Below are 27653 nucleotides of genomic sequence, written 5' to 3'. Positions count from 1 at the left end.
TAGTCGACACACGTAGACGACACGCGTAGACGACACGCGTAGACGACACGCGTAGACGACGCGCGTAGAAGACACGCGTAGATGACGCTCGTAGAAGACACACGTAGACGACACGCGTAGACGACACGCGTAGACGACACACGTAGAAGACACACGTAGACGACACACGTAGAAGACACACGTAGACGACACACGTAGAAGACGCACGTAGACGACGCGCGTAGACGACACGCGTAGACGACACGCGTAGACGACACGCGTAGACGACACACGTAGAAGACACACGTAGAAGACACACGTAGAAGACACAGGTAGAAGACACGCGTAGACGACACGCGTAGACGACACACGTAGAAGACACACGTAGAAGACACACGTAGAAGACACAGGTAGAAGACACGCGTAGACGACACGCGTAGACGACAAACGTAGAAGACACGCGTAGGAGACACGCGTAGACGACACACGTAGAAGACACACGTAGAAGACACGCGTAGACGACACGCGTAGACGACACGCGTAGACGACACGCGTAGAAGACACGCGTAGAAGACACGCGTAGAAGACACGCGTAGAAGACACGCGTAGACGACACGCGTAGACGACACGCGTAGACGACACGCGTAGAAGACACGCGTAGACGACACGCGTAGACGACACGCGTAGACGACACGCGTAGACGACACGCGTAGAAGACACGCGTAGAAGACACGCGTAGAAGACACGCGTAGACGACACGCGTAGAAGACACGCGTAGAAGACACGCGTAGACGACACACGTAGAAGACACGCGTAGACGACACACGTAGACGACACACGTAGACGACACACGTAGAAGACACACGTAGAAGACACACGCAGAAGACACACGTAGAAGACACACGTAGAAGACACACGTAGAAGACACACGTAGACGACACACGTAGACGACACACGTAGAAGACACACGCAGAAGACACACGTAGATGACACACGTAGAAGACACACGTAGAAGACACACGTAGACGACACACGTAGAAGACACGTGTAGGCGACACGCGTAGAAGACACGCGTAGACGACACACGTAGACGACACACGTAGACGACACACGTAGAAGACACACGTAGAAGACACACGCAGAAGACACACGCAGAAGACACACGTAGAAGACACACGTAGACGACACACGTAGACGACACACGTAGAAGACACACGCAGACGACACACGTAGACGACACACGTAGACGACACACGTAGACGACACACGTAGACGACACACGTAGACGACACACGTAGAAGACACACGTAGAAGACACACGTAGACGACACACGTAGACGACACACGTAGAAGACACACGTAGAAGACACACGTAGACGACACACGTAGACGACACACGTAGACGACACACGTAGACGACACACGTAGACGACACACGTAGACGACACACGTAGACGACACACGTAGACGACACACGTAGACAACACACGTAGAAGACACACGTAGAAGACACACGTAGACGACACACGTAGACGACACACGTAGAAGACACACGTAGAAGACACACGTAGACTTCCGGCGCCGAAAAGAGATGGCTGCCTCGCTTCGTGTTCCTTGGAAAATATGCAGTATTTTGTTTTTTTACGTGTTATTTCTTACATCGGTACCCCGGGTAATCTTAGGTTTCAGTACATACAGTCGGGAGGAACTACTGAATATACGATTAACGTCAACTCATCATCGTTCCTACCAGGAATATGACTTTCCCGAAACGGATCCAGTGTTTTGCCTTCCACACAATACAATGGATCTGATCCCAGCCGGCGACCCTGTGCGACGCCGAAAAAGGGGAAAACGTGGCGGTCTCGTGGTCAGGCTTCGGAGACGGGCACATCGCGCTCCACTCCCTAGCATACTACTCGCCAATGTCCAGTCTCTTGACAATAAGGTTGATGAAATCCGAGCACGGGTAGCATTCCAGAGAGACATCAGGGATTGCAACGTGCTCTGCTTCACGGAAACATGGCTAACTCAAGGGACGCTAACGGAGTCGGTGCAGCCAGCTGGTTTCTTCATGCATCGCGCCGACAGAAACAAACATCTTTCCGGTAAGAAGAGGGGCGGGGGGGTATGCCTTATGATTAACGAGAAGTGGTGTGATCATCATAACAACACACAAGAACTCAAGTCGTTCTGTTCACCTGATCTAGAACTCCTCACAATCAAATGTCGACCGCATTATCTACCAAGGGAATTCTCGTCAATCATAATCACAGCCGTATACATTCCCCCCCAAGCAGACACATCGATGGCCCTGAACGAACTTTATCTGACTCTTTGTAAACTGGAAACCACACACCCTGAGGCTGCATTCATCGTAGCTGGGGATTTTAACAAGGCTAATCTAAAAACAAAACTCCCTAAATTCTATCAGCATATCGATTGTGCTACCAGGGCTGGAAAAACACTAGACCATTGTTATACTAATTTCCGCGACGCTTATAAGGCCCTCCCCCGCCCCCCTTTCGGAAAAGCTGACCACGACTCCATTTTGTTGATTCCAGCCTACAAACAAAAACTCAAACAACAAGCTCCCGCGCTCAGGTCTGTTCAACGCTGGTCCGACCAATCTGAATCCACGCTTCAAGACTGCTTCGATCACGCGGATTGGAATATGTTCCGCATCGCGTCCAACAACAATATTGACGAATATGCTGATTCGGTGAGCGAGTTCATTAGGAAGTGCATTGACGATGTCGTACCCACAGCAACGATAAAAACATTCCCAAACCAGAAACCGTGGATTGACGGCAGCATTCGCGTGAAACTGAAAGCGCGAACCACTGCTTTTAACCAGGGCAAGGTGACCGGAAGCATGACCGAATACAAACAGTGTAGCTATTCTCTCCGCAAGGCAATCAAACAGGCTAAGTCTCAGTACAGAGACAAAATCGAGTCGAAATTCAACAGCTCAGACACAAGAGGTATGTGGCAGGGTCTACAGTCAATCACGGATTACAAAAAGAAAACCAGCCCCGTCGAGGACCAGGATGTCTTGCTCCCAGACAGGCTAAACAACTTTTTTGCCCGCTTTGAGGACAATACAGTGCCACTGACACGGCCCCCTACCAAAACCTGCGGGCTCTCCTTCACTGCAGCCGAGGTGAGTAAAACATTTAAACGTGTTAACCCTCGCAAGGCTGCAGGCCCAGACGGCATTCCCAGCCGCGTCCTCAGAGCATGCGCAGACCAGCTGGCTGGTGTGTTTACGGACATATTCAATCAATCCTTATCCCAGTCTGCTGTTCCCACATGCTTCAAGAGGGCCACCATTGTTCCTGTTCCCAAGAAAGCTAAGGTAACTGAGCTAAACGACTACCGCCCCGTAGCACTCACTTCCGTCATCATGAAGTGCTTTGAGAGACTAGTCAAGGACCATATCACCTCCACCCTACCGGACACCCTAGACCCACTCCAATTTGCTTACCGACCCAATAGGTCCACAGACGACACAATCGCAACCACACTGCACACTGCCCTAACCCATCTGGACAAGAGGAATACCCATGTGAGAATGCTGTTCATCGATTACAGCTCAGCATTTAACACCATAGTACCCTCCAAACTCGTCATCAAGCTCGAGACCCGTAGACGACACGCGTAGAAGACACGCGTAGAAGACACGCGTAGAAGACACGCGTAGACGACACGCGTAGAAGACACGCGTAGACGACACACGTAGACGACACACGTAGACGACACACGTAGAAGACACACGTAGAAGACACACGCAGAAGACACACGTAGAAGACACACGTAGAAGACACACGTAGACGACACACGTAGACGACACACGTAGACGACACACGTAGAAGACACACGCAGAAGACACACGTAGACGACACACGCAGAAGACACACGCAGAAGACACACGTAGACGACACACGTAGAAGACACACGTAGAAGACACACGCAGAAGACACACGTAGAAGACACACGTAGAAGACACACGTAGACGACACACGTAGACGACACACGTAGAAGACACACGTAGACGACACACGTAGACGACACACGGAGACGACACACGTAGACGACACACGTAGACGACACACGTAGAAGACACACGTAGAAGACACACGTAGAAGACACACGTAGACGACACACGTAGACGACACACGTAGACGACACACGGAGACGACACACGTAGACGACACACGTAGACGACACACGTAGAAGACACACGTAGAAGACACACGTAGAAGAGACACGTAGATGACACACGTAGAAGACACACGCAGAAGACACACGTAGAAGACACACGTAGACGACACACGTAGACGACACACGTAGAAGACACAGGTAGACGACACACGTAGAAGAGACACGCATACGACACACGTAGACGACACACGTAGACGACACGCGTAGACGACACGCGTAGACGACACGCGTAGACGACACGCGTAGAAGACACGCGTAGAAGACACGCGTAGAAGACACGCGTAGACGACACGCGTAGACGACACACGTAGACGACACACGTAGAAGACACACGTAGACGACACACGTAGACGACACACGTAGAAGACACACGCAGAAGACACACGCAGACGACACACGTAGACGACACACGTAGACGACACACGTAGACGACACACGTAGACGACACACGTAGACGACACACGTAGAAGACACACGTAGACGACACACGTAGACGACACACGTAGACGACACACGTAGAAGACACACGTAGACGACACACGTAGACGACACACGTAGACGACACACGTAGACGACACACGTAGAAGACACACGTAGAAGACACACGTAGAAGACACACGTAGAAGACACACGCAGAAGACACACGCAGAAGACACACGTAGAAGACACACGTAGACGACACACGTAGATGACACACGTAGACGACACACGTAGAAGACACACGCAGAAGACACACGTAGAAGACACACGTAGAAGACACACGTAGAAGACACACGTAGACGACACACGTAGACGACACACGTAGACGACACACGTAGACGACACACGTAGACGACACACGTAGACGACACACGTAGAAGACACACGTAGAAGACACACGTAGACGACACACGTAGACGACACACGTAGAAGACACACGTAGAAGACACACGTAGAAGACACACGCAGAAGACACACGTAGAAGACACACGTAGATGACACACGTAGACGACACACGTAGAAGACACAGGTAGACGACACACGTAGAAGAGACACGCATACGACACACGTAGACGACACGCGTAGACGACACGCGTAGACGACACGCGTAGACGACACGCGTAGACGACACGCGTAGACGACACGCGTAGACGACACGCGTAGACGACACGCGTAGACGACACGCGTAGACGACACGCGTAGAAGACACGCGTAGACGACACGCGTAGACGACACGCGTAGAAGACACGCGCAGAAGACACGCGCAGACGACACGCGTAGACGACACGCGTAGACGACACGCGTAGACGACACGCGTAGACGACACGCGTAGAAGACACGCGTAGACGACACGCGTAGACGACACGCGTAGACGTCACGCGTAGACGACACGCGTAGACGACACGCGTAGACGACACGCGTAGAAGACACGCGTAGACGACACGCGTAGACGACACGCGTAGACGACACGCGTAGACGACACGCGTAGACGACACGCGTAGAAGACACGCGTAGACGACACGCGTAGACGACACGCGTAGAAGACACGCGTAGACGACACGCGTAGAAGACACGCGCAGAAGACACGCGCAGACGACACGCGCAGACGACACGCGCAGACGACACGCGTAGACGACACGCGTAGACGACACGCGTAGAAGACACGCGTAGACGACACACGTAGACGACACACGTAGAAGACACACGTAGACGACACACGTAGACGACACACGTAGACGACACACGTAGAAGACACACGTAGACGACACACGTAGACGACACACGTAGACGACACACGTAGACGACACACGTAGAAGACACACGTAGACGACACACGTAGACGACACACGTAGACGACACACGTAGAAGACACACGTAGAAGACACACGTAGACGACACACGTAGAAGACACACTTAGATGACACACGTAGACGACACACGTAGACGACACACGTAGACGACACACGTAGAAGACACACGTAGACGACACACGTAGACGACACACGTAGACGACACACGTAGAAGACACACGTAGACGACACACGTAGAAGACACACGTAGAAGACACACGTAGACGACACACGTAGACGACACACGTAGACGACACACGTAGACGACACACGTAGACGACACACGTAGACGACACACGTAGAAGACACACGTAGACGACACACGTAGACGACACACGTAGAAGACACACGTAGAAGACACACGTAGAAGACACACGTAGACGACACACGTAGAAGACACACGTAGAAGACACACGTAGATGACACACGTAGAAGACACACGTAGACGACACACGTAGAAGACACACGTAGAAGACACACGTAGAAGACACACGTAGAAGACACACGTAGACGACACACGTAGAAGACACACGTAGACGACACACGTAGACGACACACGTAGAAGACACACGTAGACGACACACGTAGAAGACACACGTAGACGACACACGTAGAAGACACACGTAGACGACACACGTAGACGACACACGGAGACGACACACGGAGACGACACACGTAGAAGACACACGTAGACGACACACGTAGACGACCCACGTAGAAGACACACGTAGACGACACACGTAGACGACACACGTAGACGACACACGTAGACGACACACGTAGAAGACACACTGATGAACAATGGAATCCACACAGCAGAACGCTCACATTCACATTCATCAATGCAAACAGTAATAGGCCACTACTGACATAGATCTTTCCACGCATGCTAATATGTAGCATTAGGTTAGCAGTTCTCAGTCGTTGCATCATCGTGAACAAGATCATGTTGTCACTATACACATAACAAATTCACAGCTATCAATATATCATGTGTGTGGGAATATGTTCAAGAATGTGTGTGTGTTTTTGTGTTTGTGCATGCTTGTGTCATGTGTGTTTTTCTATTCTAAGCCTATGCTGTAGAATTATAGCTCCCCCCAGTACACACAGTCACACACAAAAATGATAGATGAACCTCTTTACCATGTAGATTTATAAGGGAGGAAGCTGTTATACAGGCAGGCTCAGTTAAAAGCAGACAGTGGCCCTTCTCTCCCCTTCTCTCCCTCTGACAATGGCCCTGATTTAAGATCGTGGAGATGTAGGGCCTTAGATTGTAATAGATCTGCAGCTGATAACTAAGGACTGGATTATTCAAGTGCAGTGAAGCAGTGATCATAAATCCAAAATGTGTCTCAAACTGCACCCTATGCCCTTTGTAGTGCACTACTGTTTTTTACCAAAGCCCTGTGGGTTTCCGTATGGGCCCTGGTCAAAGGTAGTGCACTATAAAGGGAAAAGGGTGCCATTTGGGCTGCAGTCCCAACTCTCTCTCTGAGCCGTATGCACTATACTACACTTTCCTGCCTGCTCTCTCTGTATAACACCATCACTGTCATGGGATACAACGTGGCAATAGCCTGGTTGAATTTATGTTGTCTTTGTGTGTGGGGTTGTGAGGTTGGCTGTACTGCTGGTGGCTGTGAGTGCTAGTGTGTATGTATCTTGTGAATTGGGTGATTAAATGTTGATATCTTTCTTGCTCTTACTTGTGCTGCTCATCAGTTAAAGCAAATGGAATAATGCATGATTTGCATGAACGCAAAGGACATTTCAGTCCTTATACAGCCCTAATAAGACATCCCTTACCCCCCTGACGTACAGCAGTGTATACGGGCAGCAGGTAGCGTAGCGGATAGAGTGTTGGGCCTGTAACCAGAAGGATGCTATGGTTGGAATCTCCGACCCGACTAGGTGAAAAATCTGTCGATCTGCTCTTGAGCAAGGCACTTAACCCTAATTGCTCCAGGGACACCGTCAATAATGGCTGATCCCTGGCCGTGAGCCCGCTCTCCCAAGGTGTCTCAGAGATATGCAAAATACACACTTCCATTTCACAACACACACTTGTACATATGTGAAACAGGACAAATATAGGCACCCGCTATGGTTCAAATGTATTAGAATATATGGTCTCCCTGTGTGCCTGAGTCCCTGTGTTTGTTCCCCAGGAGGCTCTGATCATGGCCAGCATGGAGCACCCCCACCTGGTCCGTCTCCTGGGGGTCTGCCTGAGCCCCACCATCCAGCTGGTCACCCAGCTCATGCCCCACGGCTGCCTGCTCGACTACGTCCATGAACACAAGGACAACATCGGCTCCCAGCTGTTGCTCAACTGGTGTGTTCAGATCGCCAAGGTAAGACTCACCTGTTAAAAGGTTCAATCTTGTATGGGGGTTCGAGCACCATCAGCCACTTTCTGTCTGTGCTCCTGTTTCATAGGTATCTACTACTATACATACCCACTGTGACTGTTCTGTCATTAAAATGATAAAATACGAAAAAGGTGATCAGAATGTCAAACATATCGCTATGGAAGATCCATTTACCATTATATGCATGTTTGAGGGAATTTTGAAAGCCCTCTCACAGCCTTTACAGTAATCGTCACCCCACGGTGTTGCAATGGAGTTTGGGTATACACTGAGTATACAAAACACTATGAACACCTGCACTCTCTCACTCTCTCTCTCTTTTTCTCTCTCATTCTCCCTCTTTCTCTACTCCTCTTTCTCTCTCTCTCTCTCTCTCTCTCTCTCTCTCTCTCTCTCTGTCTCGCTCTCTTTGTCTCTCATTCTCTCATTCTCTCTCACTCTGTCTGTCTCTCTCTCTCTTTACCCCCATCCTCTATCTCTCTCATGCTCTCACTCAATATCTGTCTGTCTCTACATGAATACACTCATCCATAATCTCTCAAACACACATTCTCATTCTAGATTCTGCTTATACCTGCTCCGTTGAAGTTTCATTGATCCTACAGTCTTAACCTTGTGGAGTCTGTCAGTGATGTAGATTGACTAGGTTTTTACCTCAGATACACTCTCTGGGTGCATTCCAAATTGCACTCTATTCACTTTATAGTGGGCTGCTTTTGACCAGGGCCCTATGGAACCCTGTTCCCTATATTGTGCACTACTGTTTTGGTAACAAGTACTGCACTATAAAGTAGTGCACTATAAAGGGAATAGAGTGTCATCACAACCTCTGTCTCTGACTTCACACTCCCCAGCTCTACAGTGCGGTCTTCCAGTAAACAGTTCCCCCTATCCCCTTTAAAACATTTAGGAGATAATATAAACTAGTGAATTACTAAACAGCATCCCTTCCATCCTTGGTGAAATGATGGGTGAAGAAGATGTCTCTGTACATCTACAGTGGGGAGAACAAGTATTTGATACACTGACAATTTTGCAGGTTTTCCTACTTACAAAGCATGTAGAGGTCTGTCATTTTTATCATAGGTACACTTCAACTGTGAGAGAAGGAATCTAAAACAAAAATCCAGAAAATCACATTGTATGATTTTTAATTAATTAATTTGCATTTTATTGCATGACATAAGTATTTGATACATCAGAAAAGCAGAACTGAATATTTGGTACAGAAACCTTAGTTTGCAATTACAGAGATCATACGTTTCCTGTAGTTCTTGACCAGGTTTGCACACACTGCAGCAGGGATTTTGGCCCACTCCTCCATACAGACCTTCTCCAGATCCTTCAGGTTTCGGGGCTGTCGCTGGGCAATACGGACTTTCGGCTCCCTCCAAAGATTTTCTATTGGGTTCAGGTCTGGAGACTGGCTAGGCCACTCCAGGACCTTGAGATGCTTCTTACGGAGCCACTCCTTAGTTGCCCTGGCTGTGTGTTTCGGGTCGTTGTCATGCTGGAAGACCCAGCCACGACCCATCTTCAATGCTCTTACTGAGGGAAGGAGGTTGTTGGTCAAGATCTCGCGATACATGGCCCCATCCATCCTCCCTTCAATACGGTGCAGTCGTCCTGTCCCCTTTGCAGAAAAGCATCCCCAAAGAATGATGTTTCCACCTCCATGCTTCACGGTTGGGATGGTGTTCTTGGGGTTGTACTCATCCTTCTATTCCTCCAAACACGGCGAGTGGAGTTTAGAGCAAAAAGCTCTATTTTTGTCTCATCAGACCACATGACCTTCTCCCATTCCTCCTCTGGATCATCCAGATGGTCATTGGCAAACTTCAGACGGGCCTGGACATGCGCTGGCTTGAGCAGGGGGACCTTGCGTGCGCTGCAGGATTTTAATCCATGACGGCGTAGTGTGTTACTAATGGTTTTCTTTGAGACTGTGGTCCCAGCTCTCTTCAGGTCATTGACCAGGTCCTGCCGTGTAGTTCTGGGCTGATCCCTCACATTCCTCATGATCATTGATGCCCCACGAGGTGAGATCTTGCATGGAGCCCCAGACCGAGGGTGATTGACCGTCATCTTGAACTTCTTCCATTTTCTAATAATTGTGCCAACAGTTGTTGCCTTCTCACCAAGCTGCTTGGCTATTGTCCTGTAGCCCATCCCAGCCTTGTACAGGTCTACAATTTATCCCTGATGTCCTTACACAGCTCTCTGGTCTTGGCCATTGTGGAGAGGTTGGAGTCTGTTTGATTGAGTGTGTGGACAGGTGTCTTTTATACAGGTAACGAGTTCAAACAGGTGCAGTTAATACAGGTAATGAGTGGAGAACAGGAGGGCTTCTTAAAGAAAAACTAACAGGTCTGTGAGAGCCGGAATTCTTACTGGTTGGTAGGTGATCAAATACTTATGTCATGCAATAAAATGCAAATTAATTACTTAAAAATCATACAATGTGATTTTCTGGATTTTTGTTTTAGATTCCGTCTCTCACAGTTGAAGTGTACCTATGATAAAAATGACAGACCTCTACATGCTTTGTAAGTAGGAAAACCTGCAAAATCGGCAGTGTATCAAATACTTGTTCTCCCCACTGTACATGGCAGTTTTCCAAAGATAATTTTCGGTAACACTTTATTTGGATATTCCATCTGTAGGTGCTCTACAGCCTACTACAAACTATCAGTAACTACCACTGCCCTCCCTCTCTCCCTCTCTCCCACCGACTATCTGCACTTCCTCCCTGCACTGAGACACGCGCTCAGGCAAGCACACGCACCCATCCACAGGTCTCTACCCACTCAGGCACACACACCTACACTGATACGCTTCTTACACACACTACACACACATACGTACATACACACATACACCCACACTCACACACTCACTACTGACACCACACACACACATACATACATACATACATACATACACATGCACTCACACTCATCACCCACTCACCACATAACCATAGTGATTATTATTACCAGTAGTATTTATCCTGCTACCAGCCAGTTTTACATGTATACTGAACAAAAATATAAACGCAACATGTAAAGTGTTGGTCCCATGTTTTAAGCTTATTTCTCTCACATCCCTGTTAGTGAGTAAGATAATCCATCCAGCAGACAGGTGTGGTGTATCAAGAAGCTGATTAAAGAGCATGATCATTACACAGCTGCACCTTGTATTGGGGACAATAAAAGTCCACTCTAAAATGTGCAGGTTTGTCACACAACACAATACCAGATGTCTCAAGTTTTGAGGGACCATGCTATTGGCATGCTGAATGCAGGAATGTCCACCAGAGTTGTTGCCAGATAATTGAATGTTCATTTCTCTACCATAAGCCGTTGTCATTTTAGAGAATTTGGCAGTACATCCATCTGGCCTCACAACCACAGACCACGTGTAACCACGCCAGCCCAGGACCTCCACGTCCGGCTTCTTCACCTGCGGGATCGTCTGAGACCAGCCACCCGGACGGACAGCTGGTGAAACTGTAGGTTTGCACAACCGAAAAATTTCTGCACAAACTGACAGAAACCGTCTCAAGGAAGCTCATCTGCGTGCTCATCATCCTCACCAGGGTCTTGACCTGACTGCAGTTCGGTGTCGTAACCGACTTCAGTGGGAAAATGCTCCCGTTCAATGGCCACTGGCCATTGTGATCTTCACGGTGGATTCCTGGTTTCAACTGTACCAGGCATATGGCAGACAGCATGTATGGCATCGCGTTGAGAGGTTTGCTGAAGTCAACGTTGTGAACAGAGTGTCCCATGGTGGCGGTGGGGTTATGGTATGGGCAGGCTTAAGCTACGGACAATGAACTTAATTGCATTTTATCGATGGCAATTTGAATGCACAAAGATACCGTAGGATGAGATCCTGAGGCCCATTGTCATGCCATTCATCCGCGACCATCACCTCATGTTTCAGCATGATAATGCACTGTCCCATGTCTCAAGGATCTGTACACAATTCCTTTAAACTGAAAATGTCCCAGTTCTTCCATGGCATGCATACTCACCAGACATGTCACCCATTGAGCATGTTTGGGATGCTCTGATTTGACGTGTACGACAGCATGTTCCAGTTCCCGCCAATATCCAGCACCTTCGCACAGTCATTGAAGAGGAGTGGGATAACATTCCACAGGCCATGTTCAACAGCCTGATCAACTCTATGCGAAGGAGATGTGTCGCGCTGCATGAGGCAAATGGTGTTCACAACAGATACTGACTGGTTTTCTGATCCACGTCCCTACCTTTTTTTTTAAAGGTATCTGTGACCAACAGATGCATATCTGTATTCCCAGTCATGTGAAAGCCATAGATTAGGGCCTAATGGTTTTATTTCAATTGACTGATTTCCTTATATGAACTATAACTCAGTAAAATCTTTGAAATTGTTGCATGTTGAGTTTATACTTTTGTTCAGTGTACACATCTACCTCGATCATTCCAGTATCCATGCACATTGTAAATATTGTTATTCTCACTGACCTGATATAACTTGCGTTCTGGTGTTTTTTTTCTTCTCATATTTCCCGTGTTTTTCTACTCTGTTGTATTACTTGTATTCTGCATTGTTGGGAAATGATACTATATAGGAAATAGTTCAAAAGTTTCATAGTTTTATTGTCACATGCACAGGATACAGCAAGTGTAAAACAGTACTGTGAAATGCTTGAACTTTTGAACTATTTCCTATATAGTGCACTACTTTATACCCGGGTCCTATGGCACAATATAGTGTTTCTAAGGCAGTGGTTGTGAAGGTTTTGTTGGACTCCTAGGTGTGAGTCAGGGGACCCCCAGGGGCCCTAGGTAATGAGGCCAGGGACCTGAGATAGAGACAGCATACCAGTTCTCTATACACTCTGCTAGTCCTCACTATGAGTGAAGTCATATGTAAATTAATTGTAAATGTTGTAGAAATCTATGGATCCTTGTACAATAAGTAACAGTGCTCGCCCAGATTTCATTTTGTGGAGAATTGAATGACTGAAATACAGTTTTGGAGATTATAGCATATTGTATAAGTGCAGGGTCATAAACAAAGGTCAGCCGTGGCTTATATGGCCCTAAGGTATCTGTGTAGATGTGTGCATGGTCTAACTCCAGCAGTAAGAGCTGAGTTCCCAGGTAGGGGTGCAGGTACATGGCTGTTCGGGACTCTCCAGGCTGCCAGGCTCCTGTGGAAAACAGGTTAATCTGTGTCTGGGAGGGGAGGCGAGGCGAGACTCCTCTCTATCTTTCTCTTTCTCCCCTCCCTCTCTCTCTCTCTCTCTCTCTCTCTCTCTCTCTCTCTCTCTCTCTCTCTCTCTCTCTCTCTCTCTCTCTCTCTCTCGCTCTCTCTCTGAGTCAGACAGCCGTTCACACGATGGATTATTAATGTAATAATCAGCCGTGGGATCCATTCTAATGAGCAGATTAATCAGGGGCTATGCACTGAGAGACATGGCACCATGGCACCACCCTCTTTATTTATTAGATTTTTCTTCTACCTCTCTCTTTCTTTCTTTAGCTATATCCTTCTCTCACTATCTAACTCACGGTGTGTGTCCTGTCCTCTTAACTCCAACTCTCCTTAGCTTTTTCTTCCTTCTTTTCATCTGTCTTTCTTTAAATCTCCATATCTCACTATTTCTCTCTGTCTTAAAAACTGTGTCCTTCTAACTCCACCTCAGCTATATCCCCTCCTGTTTCTCCTCAGCATCAGGCACACAGTCAGTCTGCATGGGGACACGTCGGTTAGCTGAGCTCACTTGGCCAGGCCGGAGAGTTACAACCATAGAATTAAAACCAGAACAGAAAGAATAGAACAGAATGTGGAACACTTGGGAAAATGGAGAGGTTCATGTTGCTAACAGAACATATGCAGTTCTCTGTTGTTGCATTGATCTCTATCACATCACTCTCTCACATATCCAGTCCATGTCCTTGTGAAGCTTAAGCCGGCTGAGAATTACTCTCGTACAGATAGACCTTCAATGATGGCTATTAGATGTTGTGTTAATAAATGAGGAAGACATTTTGGTAGAATGCATTCTGTTGAGCACCTGACTAGGCATGCCCTTTCTTCCTGTCCCCTTCTATTACCTCAGCTGTCATCATTTTGTTCACACTCTATCTACATCTGGTGATGATTTGGTTTAGTTGACGCATTGCAGAAATGGACTAGTTATCTTCTCTAGCCCCCTCTTCTCGCATTGTGTGAAAGATCTCTATGGTGCTTTAGAAGACTCATTGCATCTTGAGGTCCTTTTCCTGTGCAAACCTCTCCTGAAAGCTGAGTAAACATCTCTCTCCCGGGGTGAACAAACATCTCTGCCTACCTCATTATTTAGACCCCAGGGTGCCTCTGTCCATCCCTCCACTCACTTTGCCCATCTCTTTGAGTATTCCCTGGCTCTATTCCGAGGTGAGAGCAGGCATAGTTTATTTTTTGGTGTTTATTTTTTTATAATTATTTTTTTACCCCTTTTTCTCCCCAATTTCATGGTATCCAATTGGTAGTTACAGTCTTGTCTCATTGCTGCAACTCCTGTATGGACTTGGGAGAGGCGAAGGTCGAGAGACGTGCGTCCTCTGAAACACAACTCAACCAAGGGGGGCCAATTGTGCGCCGCCCCATGGGTCTCCCGGTCGCGGCCGGCTGTGACAGAGCCTAGACTCGAACCCAGAATCTCTAGTGGCACAACTAGCACTGCGATGCAGTGCCTCAGACCACTGCGCCACTCGGGAGGCCCATAGTTTAGTTTATATAGTGGAGCCCTGCTAGTTGAGTCTGCAGGGGGAGAATATGCTCCTCCCTATGTTATGCTGTACAGTACAGAGAATAGTTTCTCACTGTCCTCAAGACAGCAGGCAATAGCAAACACTAAGTGCAAACAGACAGCAAGATATACAGTAGAGGTTACAGAGATTTACACGCACACACACACACAAACGCACGCATGCACACACACACACATACACACACACACACAAACACAGTCACAGTGCAGAATTAAAGGCAGGGAAAGATGGATGGGTGGAAGGAGAGGCAGTGGGGTGATGGATGACTGGAGGCAGGTCACTCAATGGATGAGGACCATGCCACCTACAGACAGTGCTGACAAATGATAACCTGCCAGCCCCAGACCACACACAAACATCTCTGACACACACATGCACGTACGCACACACTCACACATGCGCATCTCTCTCTCTCACCTTGAGATGAGCTCTCATTTCTTTCTCTCTTTACATCTCTGTCTGTTTCTCTCTTCCTCTCTCTCCTCTTTTTTCTCTCTCACACCCACGACTACATACCTGAATCCTCCGAGAGGAGAAAAGGAACTTGTCACATAATTACATCACATTGTTAAAACAGCGACAGTTTAATTTCCAACAAATGAGGTGAGATGGCTGCTATGCCAAGCGCATCAATTCCTTCCAGCTTCAGATGGCACCATCAATTGGTTTCTCATAAACCCAATTACATATCTTATTTCAACAATGAGTTTACACAACCTTGGAGACCTAGATATTATACCTACAACAGTGTATATTTCTTCTTTGACTGTAACTGGCTTGTACTTCCCTCCACCTCTTACTGTTCATTTCAACACCAAAATAAATCCATAATACCCTCCTCCTCCAGGGTTAAATGATGTTCACTAGATGAGCACTGGAGACTGGAGAGAGTTCAGAGGGTTGATCATACTAGAGCTCCCCTCTCAGTCCAGAGAATCATTTAGTTGCGCTACTTTTCACTAAGGACCATATGGCTCTTGTCAAAAGTAGGGCACTGTAGGGAATAGGGGGGCATTTGGGACAGCCTCAGTCTATCAGACAGGGAACCAAAATGGCAGTTTAGGAGCCGTTAGGAGTGAAGGAGGATGACACAGAGCCAGCGTCCTAAATGGCATCCTATCCCCTATGGGCTCGTGTGTGTGTGTGTGTGTGTGTGTGTGTGTGTGTGTGTGTGTGTGTGTGTGTGTGTGTGTGTGTGTGTGTGTGTGTGTGTGTGTGTGTGTGTGTGTGTGTGTGTGTGTGTGTGTGTGTGTGTGTGTGTGTGTGTGTGTGTGTGTGTGTGTGTAGGTGTGTGTGTGTGACCTGTCAGTCATTCTCCGTGCCCCTGAATGAAGCGTCAGTTGACTGAGACGGACCTCTCTCCCCTCAGGACCATTAGGACTGAAAACACACACACACGCATGCATGCTCCCGCCCGCACGCACACACACACACTGACCTCTTACCCTCAGGACCATTAGGACTGAAAACACACACACACACATGCATGCTCCCGCCCGCACGCACACACACACACACACACACACTGACCTCTTACCCTCAGGACTGTAAGGATATGAGAGGGAAACCATTGTTGACTGTTGAAAGCTGCACTATTCTGCCTGGTGCCTGTGGGTGTTAATGTCCTACCTGGTGCCTGTGGGTGTTGCTGTCCTGCCTGGTGTCTGTGGGTGTTAATGTCCTACCTGGTGCCTGTGGGTGTTGCTGTCCTGTCTGGTGTCTGTGGGTGTTAATGTCCTGCCTGGTGCCTGTGGGTGTTGCTGTCCTGCCTGGTGTCTGTGGGTGTTAATGTCCTACCTGGTGCCTGTGGGTGTTAATGTCCTGCCTGGTGCCTGTGGGTATTAATGTCCTGCCTGGTGCCTGTGGGTGTTGCTGTCCTGCCTGGTGCTTGTGGGTGTTAATGTCCTGCCTGGTGCCTGTGGGTGTTAATGTCCTGCCTGGTGCCTGTGGGTATTAATGTCCTGCCTGGTGCCTGTGGGTGTTGCTGTCCTGCCTGGTGCCTGTGAGTGTTAATGTCCTGCCTGGTGCCTGTGGGTGTTGCTGTGTTGCCTGGTGCCTGTGGGTGTTGCTGTCCTGCCTGGTGCCTGTGGGTGTTGCTGTCCTGCCTGGTGCCTGTGGGTGTTGCTGTCCTGCCTGATGCCTGTGGGTGTTGCTGTCCTACCTGGTGCCTGTGGGTGTTAATGTCATGCCTGGTGCCTGTGGGTGTTGCTGTCCTGCCTGGTGCCTGTGGGTGTTGCTGTCCTGCCTGGTGCCTGTGGGTGTTGCTGTCCTGCCTGGTGCCTGTGGGTGTTGCTGTCCTGCCTGGTGCCTGTGGGTGTTAATGTCCTGCCTGGTGCCTGTGGGTGTTGCTGTCCTGCCTGGTGCCTGTGGGTGTTGCTGTCCTGCCTGGTGCCTGTGGGTGTTGCTGTCCTGCCTGGTGCCTGTGGGTGTTAATGTCCTGCCTGGTGCCTGTGGGTGTTAATGTCCTGCCTGGTGCCTGTGGGTGTTAATGTCCTGCCTGGTGCCTGTGGGTGTTGCTGTCCTGCCTGGTGCCTGTGGGTGTTGCTGTCCTGCCTGGTGCCTGTGGGTGTTAATGTCTTCTGATTTATGTTGTTTTTTGTAACACTGTTGTGCAAAATTGAGAGGAGGAGGTTTTATAATATACTTTTATTCTTAGCATTATTTAATGAGAAATTTTTTGTTGAGTTTATTGTTAGGCTTTTTAACAAGTATAGTGTGTTCTTGTTGGGTGTTGTGTGGTAGTGTACTAGGACTAGGGCTGGAATCAATGGCTTGTTTATTTCCAGACCATCTGTCTGGGGTTCCATCGCGGCAAAAATCTATTTTTTTCTCTCTAGATATTATCTTTCCTTCTTTCCCTCATTGTGTTTTCACTGCTGCCTGGCTTCATATTCATCCCCTCTCCCTTTCTCTTGCTCTTCTCTCTTCCACTCGCTCTTCTCTTTTTCTCTCGCTCCCCTCCTCTCCTCCTAGATAGAAGCTGAACACCTGTCACTGTGCTGTTCTTGTTTGCTATCTCTATTTTCTGCCCTTCTCCATCTCTCCCCCTCTCCTTGTTCCCCTCTCCCTCTCCTTCTGCTCTCCTGAGTATTAAGGAGCCAGCCACCCAAACAGACTGTATGTGTGTGTATGTGTGTCTGTGTGTCGTGTGTCTGTGTGTCTGTACCTGCCCTGTCTTGTCTCTAACCTGTCTCGTCTCAATGGCTCATTTCCTTCTACTCCTCCTCCTCCTCCTCTCCTCCTTTCCTCTCCTCCTCTCCTCCTCTCCTCTCCTTTCCTCCTCTCCTCCTACTCCTCCTCCTCTCCTCTCCTGCTCTGCTCCTCTCCTCCTCCTCCTCCTCTTCACTCCTCCTCTCCTCCTCTTCTCTCCTCCTCTCCTCCTGCTCCCTTTGTTCTGATCCTGCCCTTCTCTCTTTTTACTATCAGTCCTATCTGTCCTGTAGGATGACTCTACTCCACACTCTCTCTCTCTCTCTCTCTCTCTCTCTCTCTCTCTCTCTCTCTCTCTCTCTCTCTCTCCCACACACACACACACACACACACACACACACACACACACACACACACACACACACACACACACACACACACACACACACACACACACACACACACACACACACACACACACACACACACACACACACTGTGAACTATATTATTTTATCTTTCCAAGCCCCCTGAATTACATTGGAGTGGTAAACTGTGTGTGTACTTGAGCTCTTGCACATACACTACATGACCAAAAGTATGTGGACATCTGCTCGTCAAATATCTCATTCCAAAATCATGGCCTTAATATGGAGTTGGTCCCCCTTTACTGCTATAACAGCCTCCACTCTTCTGGGAAGGCTTTCCACGAGATGTTGGAACATTGCTGTGGGGACTTGCTTCCATTCAGCTACAAGAGCATTCGTGAGGTTGGGCACTGATGTTGGGGCAATTAGGCCTGGCTCGCAGTCAGCGTTCCAATTCATCCCAAAGGTGTCCGATGGGGTTGAGGTCAGGGCTCTGTGCCACACCGATCTAGAAAAATCATTTCTGTATGGACCTCCCTTTGTGCACGGGGGGATTGTCATGCTGAAACAGGAAAGGGCCTTCCCCAAACTGTTGCCACAAAGTAGGAAGCACAGAATCGTCTAGAATGTCATTGTATGCTGTAGTGTTAAGATTTCCCTTGACTGGAACTACGGGGCCTAAACCATGAAAAACAGCCCCAGACCATTATTCCTCTTCCACCAAGCTTTATATTTGTCACTATGCATTGGGGCAGGTAGTGTTCTCCTGGCATCCGCCAAACCCAGATTCATCCATCGGACTGCCAGATGGTGAAGCGTGATTCATCCTGCCAGAGAACGCGTTTCCACTGCTCCAGAGTTCAATGGCAGCGAGTTTTACACCCCTCCAGCCGACGCATGGCATTGCGCATGGTGATCTTAGCCTTGTGTGCTGCTGCTCGGCCATGGAAACCCATTTCATGAAGCTCTCGACAGTTATTGTGTTGACGTTACTTCCGAGAGGCAGTTTGGAACTCAGTAGTGAGTGTTGCAGCCGAGGACATACGATATTTAAGTTCTACGAGCTTCAGCACTCGCCGGTCCCATTCTGTGTGCTTGTGTGGTCTACCAATTCGCGGCTGAGCCGTTGTTGCTCCTAGACGATTCCACTTCATAATAACAGCACTTACAGGTGACCGGGGCAGCTCTAGCAGGGCAGAAATTTGACGAACAGACTTATTGGAAAGGTGGCATCATATGACGGTGCCACGTTGAAAGTAATTGAGCTCTTCAGCAAGGCCATTCTACTGCCAATGTTTGTCTATGGAGATTGCATGGCTATGTGCTCGATTTTATACACCTGTCAGCAACGGATGTATCTGAAATAGCCAAATGCACTATTTTGAAGCCGTGTCCACATACTTTTGTGTATATAGTGTATTTGTCTGTGCACTGGTAACATTCACTGATGCTAATTCTAAAGCATGCTCTGCCTCTCTCCACTGAAATTAATAATTGAGTGGGAGGAGTTAAGAGGGTCAGGTTGCTCAGTGAAGCCTGGGTCACTATCAGAACCACAAACCACAGATCCACTGACCAGCAGGCTCTTAAACCACACTCTCAACACATTCACTGTAACAGCTTAAACAACACACCAAGTGACATGGTGTGGCCTGTCCCAGAGTTCATGTGTTGGGAAATAGAAACCATACCGTGGTGTGATTGCAAAAAAAAAACATTTTCTGCTGTGAGTGGAGTTCTTAATCAGTTATGAGTTTAACACGGTCAAGGCTCCCCATAACGGGTGGTGGTGTAATTAACCATGAACAGTGTGGGCCTGGCTGATTTGGTGATCTGTTTCATTGGGTCAAGTTGGCCATATTTACACCACTCAGCCATCTGGTACAGGCCCACGCCTGGGACGGAAGGAATTATGCATGTCAAGTATAGATGCTCACTGTCTGTTGCATTCTTTTATTTGTGTTTCTCTTTCTCTCGTGATCTCGCTCTGTCTCTCTCTGTTCTCTCTATATCTCCCCCCTTTCTCTCTATCTCCCTTTATTTCTCTCTCTCTCTCCCCCTCTCTCTCTCTCTCTCTCTCTCTGACAGCTTGTGTGCCTATGGTTATGTTTGAGTGAGACTGCTGCAGTAACTGAATTGGCTGGGTCTGTCCACTGATTGGCTTAGAGCCTTAGGGATAAACAGTAGGTTGTCAACCATGGTTCCTTTGTGAAGAAAAGATTCCCTCCCCATCACATGTCCCGTGGTAGGACAGCTGGGCCACAGTGTGATCACCTACTGTGTTTAGTTGTGTCAATCAAGCAAATATAAGCACACGCACAACTAAGCACACACACACACACACACACACACACGCACGCACGCACGCACGCACGCACGCACGCACACACTCACTCACACTCTCTTCTGAGTTGTTAACTCAGAGCAGGTGTCCCTGATTATATATGTATCTCCTATTTAAATGTGTATGTGTGAGGCTGCATGGTGAAACTCCAAGGTGCGCTCTAATCCGGTGAATGACTCAGGGTTGTTGTATCAGTCTCACACTGGATGACACGTCAGACCAGACACCTTAAGGACACACATAGACTCACAGATAGTTAGTGGTGAGCAGTATACTATCCCATATCACCTTCTTCACAAGACCTTTGTCCGTACACTTCTTATATCGTCAGGCCGTTATCATGGCAGATGAAGATACCTCTCTCACCATGTGCCCTTTGTTGAGCCTGTTCTAGAGGGGGAGAGACACAATCCTAACCCTCTCACTGAAACTCCATCTCCGTCTGCCTAGGCTGGGCTATACACACACACACACACACACGCACACCTGCCCGAGCTACTCTGGACTGCAAGGCCTCCGGCTTAGAGAGCGCCCTGCAATATTGATTGGAAGCTTCTACACACACGCACGCACGCACACACACACGCACACACAATGAAACACGCACACGCAGCCCTCTCAGGGAGCAGACAGGTGTGTATTATTTACTTTGGCCAGAGGAGTCCAGGCGTTCTCAGAATGAGTAAACAGAAAGAGAGCTAGAGCCAACCTGAGGGCCCTCTGGCCAGGGAAAAGACAATGAAGAAATAAAGACAGAGATAAAGAAATAAACTGTGAGGGAAGAGAGAGGGAGGGGGGGGGGGGGGGTTGTATACTGGCGGAACAAAAGATTGAGTACAAAACAATGGAGCTGTTATTCATCCCATACCAACATTTAATGCATCAGCTACTCAGATCCTCAGAGATGGGTATAGTGCAATATGTTTTGCGGGGTGAATTGAAGTGCACAGTTCACTTGGAGCTCATAAATACTGTGTAAGCTCTGCTCTGTGTATGCTTGGTTGCACATTCTTCATTCCAGACCAACAATTATATACTAGGTTAATATGATGTTTCTGTTGTGCATTTAGAGACATTATGGGTTCTCTCTCTTCACGCTCCATCCCCCACTTTCTGGAAATGTGTTCCATGGGAAACCTGGTTGATTGCTCAGCGCTCTCTTGCTAGCTTTCTCTCTCTTTCCCTCTTTCTCTTGTTATCTCTCGCTCTCTCTAACCCCCTCACACACTTTCTCACTCTCTTCCCCTTCTCTCTCTCGCTCCCCCTTTCCCTCCATCCCTCATCCCCCTCTCCCTCTTCCTCCCTCTCTCTCTCCCTCCCTTCCTACCCATCCCCTCCCTATCTCCTTGTCTCTCTCATTCTCCCAGATCAATCATAGATCAAAGATAATGTCTCTCATTACACCACATCCAAATGATGTCATTATGACCGTGCTGAGCACTTATGATTATCATTATGATTATCATTATGATTAGGATTATTATTATGATTTCTACATTACAACTAATTATTCCGTATCCTAAAGAGGCTTTTAATGGACTTCCGTACGTTGTTTCAGTCTTTCATCTCAGCACCAGTATTATGTTACTCTGTGTGCATCTCAAATGGCACCCTATTCCCTATATAGTGCGCTACCTTTGACCAGAGCCCATACGGGGTACTGTGTACAGTAATAGTGTACTATATAGGGAATAGGGTGCCGTTTGGGACACACATTCTGTTTCCCTACCCTGCAGGCGTTCTCACCACTTCGGCTTTCTAAGTGCTGACAAGGCATGGCTAGCAGCTCACAGAGCGGTACTCCAGGGCCTGACAAATTGAGTAGTAAATTGTTGAGCGTGTGGGCCAATTAGCAGCCAGGAGCCGTGTTAAGGGGAGGGGCCGGGGGGTAAACAGTTGAACATGATTGACAGCTCAGGCTGGAGAGAGAGAAACAGAGCAACAGGCTCAAGCCCCATTCTGCAACCTAAGAGGTATGTATCAGATGCTCAACATGCTTTGCTCACATCTACTGTGACGGTCCGGGCCTAAACCACAACAACACTAGACACTAGACACTATGGAACACAAAGCTTTTACTATCTCATCCTGGAATATACAAGGTCAGACTTCATCCTACAAGAAACATTAAGGAGACGGACCCACTGGTTGCTCTCCAGGTTACAGAGAGCTGGTTGTCCCATCCACCAATCTACCAGGTGTGAAACAGGGAAGAGATTCAGGGGGTATGCTAATTTGGTATAGAGCAGACCTAACCCACTCTATTAAATTAGTCAAAACAGGAACATTTTACATATGGCTTGAAATTAATATTGAAATGATCTCAACAGAGAAAAATGTCCTAATGTGTGCTACATATATCCCCCCAATAGAATCCCCATACTTTAATAGTGACAGCTTCTCCATCCTAGAGGGGGAGATCAACAATTTCCAGGCCCAGGGACATGTACTAGTCTGTGGCGACATAAATGCCAGAACTGGACAAGAACCTGACACCCTCAGCACACAGGGGGACAAACACCTGCCTGGAGGTGACAGCGTTCCCTCCCCCCTATTCCCCCCTAGACACAACTATGACATCATAACCAATAAAAACGGGTCCTATAAAAACTCCTGCAGCTCTCTCGGACACTGGGTATGTACATAGTCAATGGTAGGCTTCGAGGGGACTCCTATGGTAGGTACACATATGTGACCAACCGCCTAGATTTGGTCTTATGTAGCAAATGTTTTAATTGTGTTTTTTACATTGGATAAAAGCAGAGGCTCAGAGCTAAAAGAAATGTATATCATACACTGTTTTTGAGGAATAATAGGAAAGTAATTCTGCTTTGAAAGTTGATAAACTTGTAACTTCACTTTTGAGAAAATGGCCCTTGAATGGTTGGTATCTACTGGAGAGCTCTCCTTTGTCTACACCCATTCAGCATCGTTCACACCTTAAGCCTTAGCCCCTCCCATCTCTTTAAGGATTCACATGTGAGGTCATGTGCTAAACAGTGAGTAGTGAAGTAAAGATTAAAAGTGGCAAAAGTAGTAGCCTACAAGAAGGAAACATTCCAGGTAAATAGAAAGTATCCAGATAAAAATATTTTATGAATATTAAATGACGCTTACTCACTCGCTTGTGATGGGTCTTGTGAAAGACACTAAATTGATGGGTCTTGTGAAAGACACTAAATTGATGGGTCTTGTGAAAGACACTAAATTGATGGGTCATATGAAAGACACTAAATTGATGGGTCTTGTGAAAGACACTAAATTGATGGGTCATGTGAAAGACACTAAATTGATGGGTCTTGTGAAAGACACTAAATTGATGGGTCATATGAAAGACAATAAATTGATGGGTCTTGTGAAAGACACTAAATTGATGGGTCATGTGAAAGACACTAAATTGATGGGTCATGTGAAAGAAAGGCTATATCCCCCAGCCACATCTTGCTAAGTGGATGGGTCTCTACAGAAGGTGTATACGGTACAGCCAAATTGTTACTTGCATAGTAGCAATATCGTAAATAGATAGCGTCAATATAAAGAAAATAATATACAGTATATACAAGAACAATATCAATAACAATATCAGTGATAGACGAGGTAGTTATATGCATACAAATAGAGGTAAAGTGGCTGAGCAGCAGGATAAAAAAATAAATAGTAGCAGCAACGTCTGTCGTGTGTGTTAGGAGAGAGTCAGTTGAATAGAGGCACGGCAGATAGCGCTGGTGACTGGTCCATCCGAACCACGCATGAACAAAGGAATTTATATTAGGAGAGCCCGTTTCTGTCCTGCCCTTTACTTTGGTGCAGGGCATGTGATGTCCATAGCCTCTTCGTCACAAAACTCCCTGATCTTCTCAAAAAGACACGTTTGTCTAGCTGTGTTCAGTTCAGATGGTGCTCGTACAGGCAGACCATCTATGGGAGGAAGGATGTCAGCGTTGCGTAGCAGCTGAAACCTGGTCCTGACTGAGTCCGAACGCTTCTTGGCGACAACAACACCAGGCTCCAGAGCATTGAAGCTGTAAAACAGGAAATAACACACAAAAAAATGTGAGATCAATAAAAGTAGTGCCAGTCATGTTGGAGGACAATTAAATAATCAAATGTGTTTATGATTTACATACCAAGTGTTGTCATCGATTCCTTGTAGAGACGCCACACTACTGCTTTTGTCACATGGGATGACAGCAGCTTTCCACCAAGGGTTTGTTTCCTGGAAGGCATCCTGGTAATAGTACTGCATTATCCTCTGCGTAGTTGTTGATGAAGTTTACCACTCGCTGCAGGTCCTCATGCTTCAGGTGTAATCTGTGCATGCTTGGGCCGGCTCTCCTTTTGAATGGAGACAGACAATAGAAAGCTGTGTCTGCTGTTGACCAGAACATCATAGTGATTGAAGAATGAAATAGGATTGTGTTGTTTTCCCCTTTGTTTTTGTCTTTATACGTTTGAATACTTTTTCTTTAAACTGGTGGTGCCTTTGTGGGTGTACTGCTCTCTCTGCCATGTGTGTTGACATGATGATTAGGTTGTGTGTGTTTGTGTCTATGGGAAGATGCTAAAATGTCTGAGCCTTACAAAATATGTTTTTAATTATAAACCTGTTACCTACATCTAATACAAATATTGTATTCTGACACACTTTCAAGTAGTGTATACAAGCCACTGATTATTATTACTTATTGATTTATTGATTTCACCTTTTTAACTAGGCAAGTCAGTGAAGAACAAATTCTTATTTACAATGATGGCCTACCCCGGCCAAACCCGGACAACGCTGGGCCAATTGTGCACCGCCCTATGGGACTCCCAATCGCGGCCGGATGTGATGCAGCCTGATTTCAAGCCAGGGGCTGCAGTGATGCCTCTTGCACTGAGATGCAGTGCCTTAGACCGCTGCGCCACTCAGCTGTAAGGAGCTATAGATCCCATGACTTCCTCCCACACAAACCAAAGTATCACAGCATCTGCAGCTAAAGCCTTTTATACCAAATGGAGTTGTTGATAGCACCCCTCCTCTCTCCATAGCCCCATCCCTCCATCCCTTCTTCCCCTATGGCCCCTGCAGTGTTGTTAATGAACTAACCCCCTACACACACACCTCTCTCTCCCACACACAAAGACACACAAAGACACACACAAACACACACCTCTCTCTCTGACACACACAAAGACACGTACGCACACACCCATCCCCACACACCCTTCCCTCCCACAAACACACACACTGGTGGCTCATGGTGTCACCTGAAGATAGTGGTGAGAGGTGAGGTACCTACACACACATCACGCCTCTCACCATGCCAAACACATTACCAGGCCCATCTGGTGCCCTCTCTCTGCCCACCATGCCAGGCCTGAGTGGGGCATGGAGCACAGGGCACGGGCCACCCCTCCAGGACAAGGTCATGTGTTGGCGTATGTTGTGTTTCACTGTCCTGCTCCTCCCTCAGGACCTTGGACCCGGCCTGGCAATGTTTGTGTGTGTGTGCGTGTGTGTGTGCGTGTACCTGTTTCTGTGTGTGTGTGAGTGAATGTGTGTGTGTTTGTGTGTGTATGTGTGTGTGTGCGTGTACCTGTTTGTGTGTGTGTGTGTGTGTGTGTGTGTGTGTGTGTGTGTGTGTGTGTGTGTGTGTGTGTGTGTGTGTGTGTGTGTGTGTGTGTGTGTGTGTGTGTGTGTGTGTGTGTGTGTGTGTGTGTGTGTGTGTGTGTGTGTTTTTATGGCCTGGCTCTTTCTGGGTCACAGACTGAGAGGTCCAGCTCAGACCTGCTGCTTGCCCATGACCTCACACTAGAGAGAGATGGATAAAGAGAGAGAGACTGCCACCAGTCTGACAGATGGGTTGGCATACCTGATAGAGGAAAGATGGCTGCCTGTATGTGCTGCCTGGTGGCCCCTCCAGTGCCATATCCGCCTGTCTGTCTGTGTGAAAAATAAAGTCCAAACCTTTCTGCTGCTGTGCTTTGACCTCCAAGAGATAATCTCAAAGACAGGTCATCTGATTAGGATGCTGTATCTTTCCTCTGATGCTTTCTTCCTTATACTCTCATCATATACCCAACCCCTTTCTCATGATTTGGTTGGGTCTAATTGTGTTGCTGTCCTGGGGCTCTGTGGAGGCTGTTTGTGTTTGTGAACAGAGCCCCAGGACCAGCTTGCTTAGGGTACTCTTCTCCAGGTTCATCTCTCTGTAGGTGATGGCTTTGTTATGGAAGGTTTGAGAATCGCTTCCTTTTAGGTGGTTGTAGAATTTAACAGCTCTTTTCTGGATTTTGATAATTAGCGGATTTCGGCCTAATTCTGCTCTGCATGCATTATTGGGTGTTTTACATCAAATCAAATTTTATTTGTCACATACACATGGTTAGCAGATGTTAATGCGAGTGTAGCAAAATGCTTGTGCTTCTAGTTCCAACAATGCAGTAATAACCAACGAGTAATCTAACCTAACAATTCCACAACTACTACCTTATACACACAAGTGTAAAGGGATAAAGAATATGTACATAAAGATATATGAATGAGTGATGGTACAGAACGGCATAGGCAAGATGCAGTAGATGGT

The 27653-nt window shown here is 47.6% G+C and overlaps 1 protein-coding gene across 2 annotated transcripts in view; it reads left to right on the top strand.

The window, feature by feature from the left end:
- Positions 1–27653, top strand: part of LOC139546622 (receptor tyrosine-protein kinase erbB-4-like) — a 518533-nt gene that overhangs the window by 455643 nt on the left and 35237 nt on the right. The window contains exon 20 of one of the 2 annotated variants that reach the window (XM_071355216.1): positions 8210–8392. In XM_071355216.1, the coding sequence (XP_071211317.1) occupies positions 8210–8392 (183 nt within the window). Of the gene's footprint in view, positions 1–8206; positions 8393–27653 lie in introns of both variants that reach the window. The other variant, XM_071355215.1, reaches the window with a different exon arrangement.

Source organism: Salvelinus alpinus, chromosome 20, assembly GCF_045679555.1.
Source record: "Salvelinus alpinus chromosome 20, SLU_Salpinus.1, whole genome shotgun sequence".
In the NCBI taxonomy this organism is placed as follows: Eukaryota; Metazoa; Chordata; class Actinopteri; order Salmoniformes; family Salmonidae; genus Salvelinus; species Salvelinus alpinus.
This window is presented reverse-complemented; position numbering and strand designations above follow the sequence as displayed.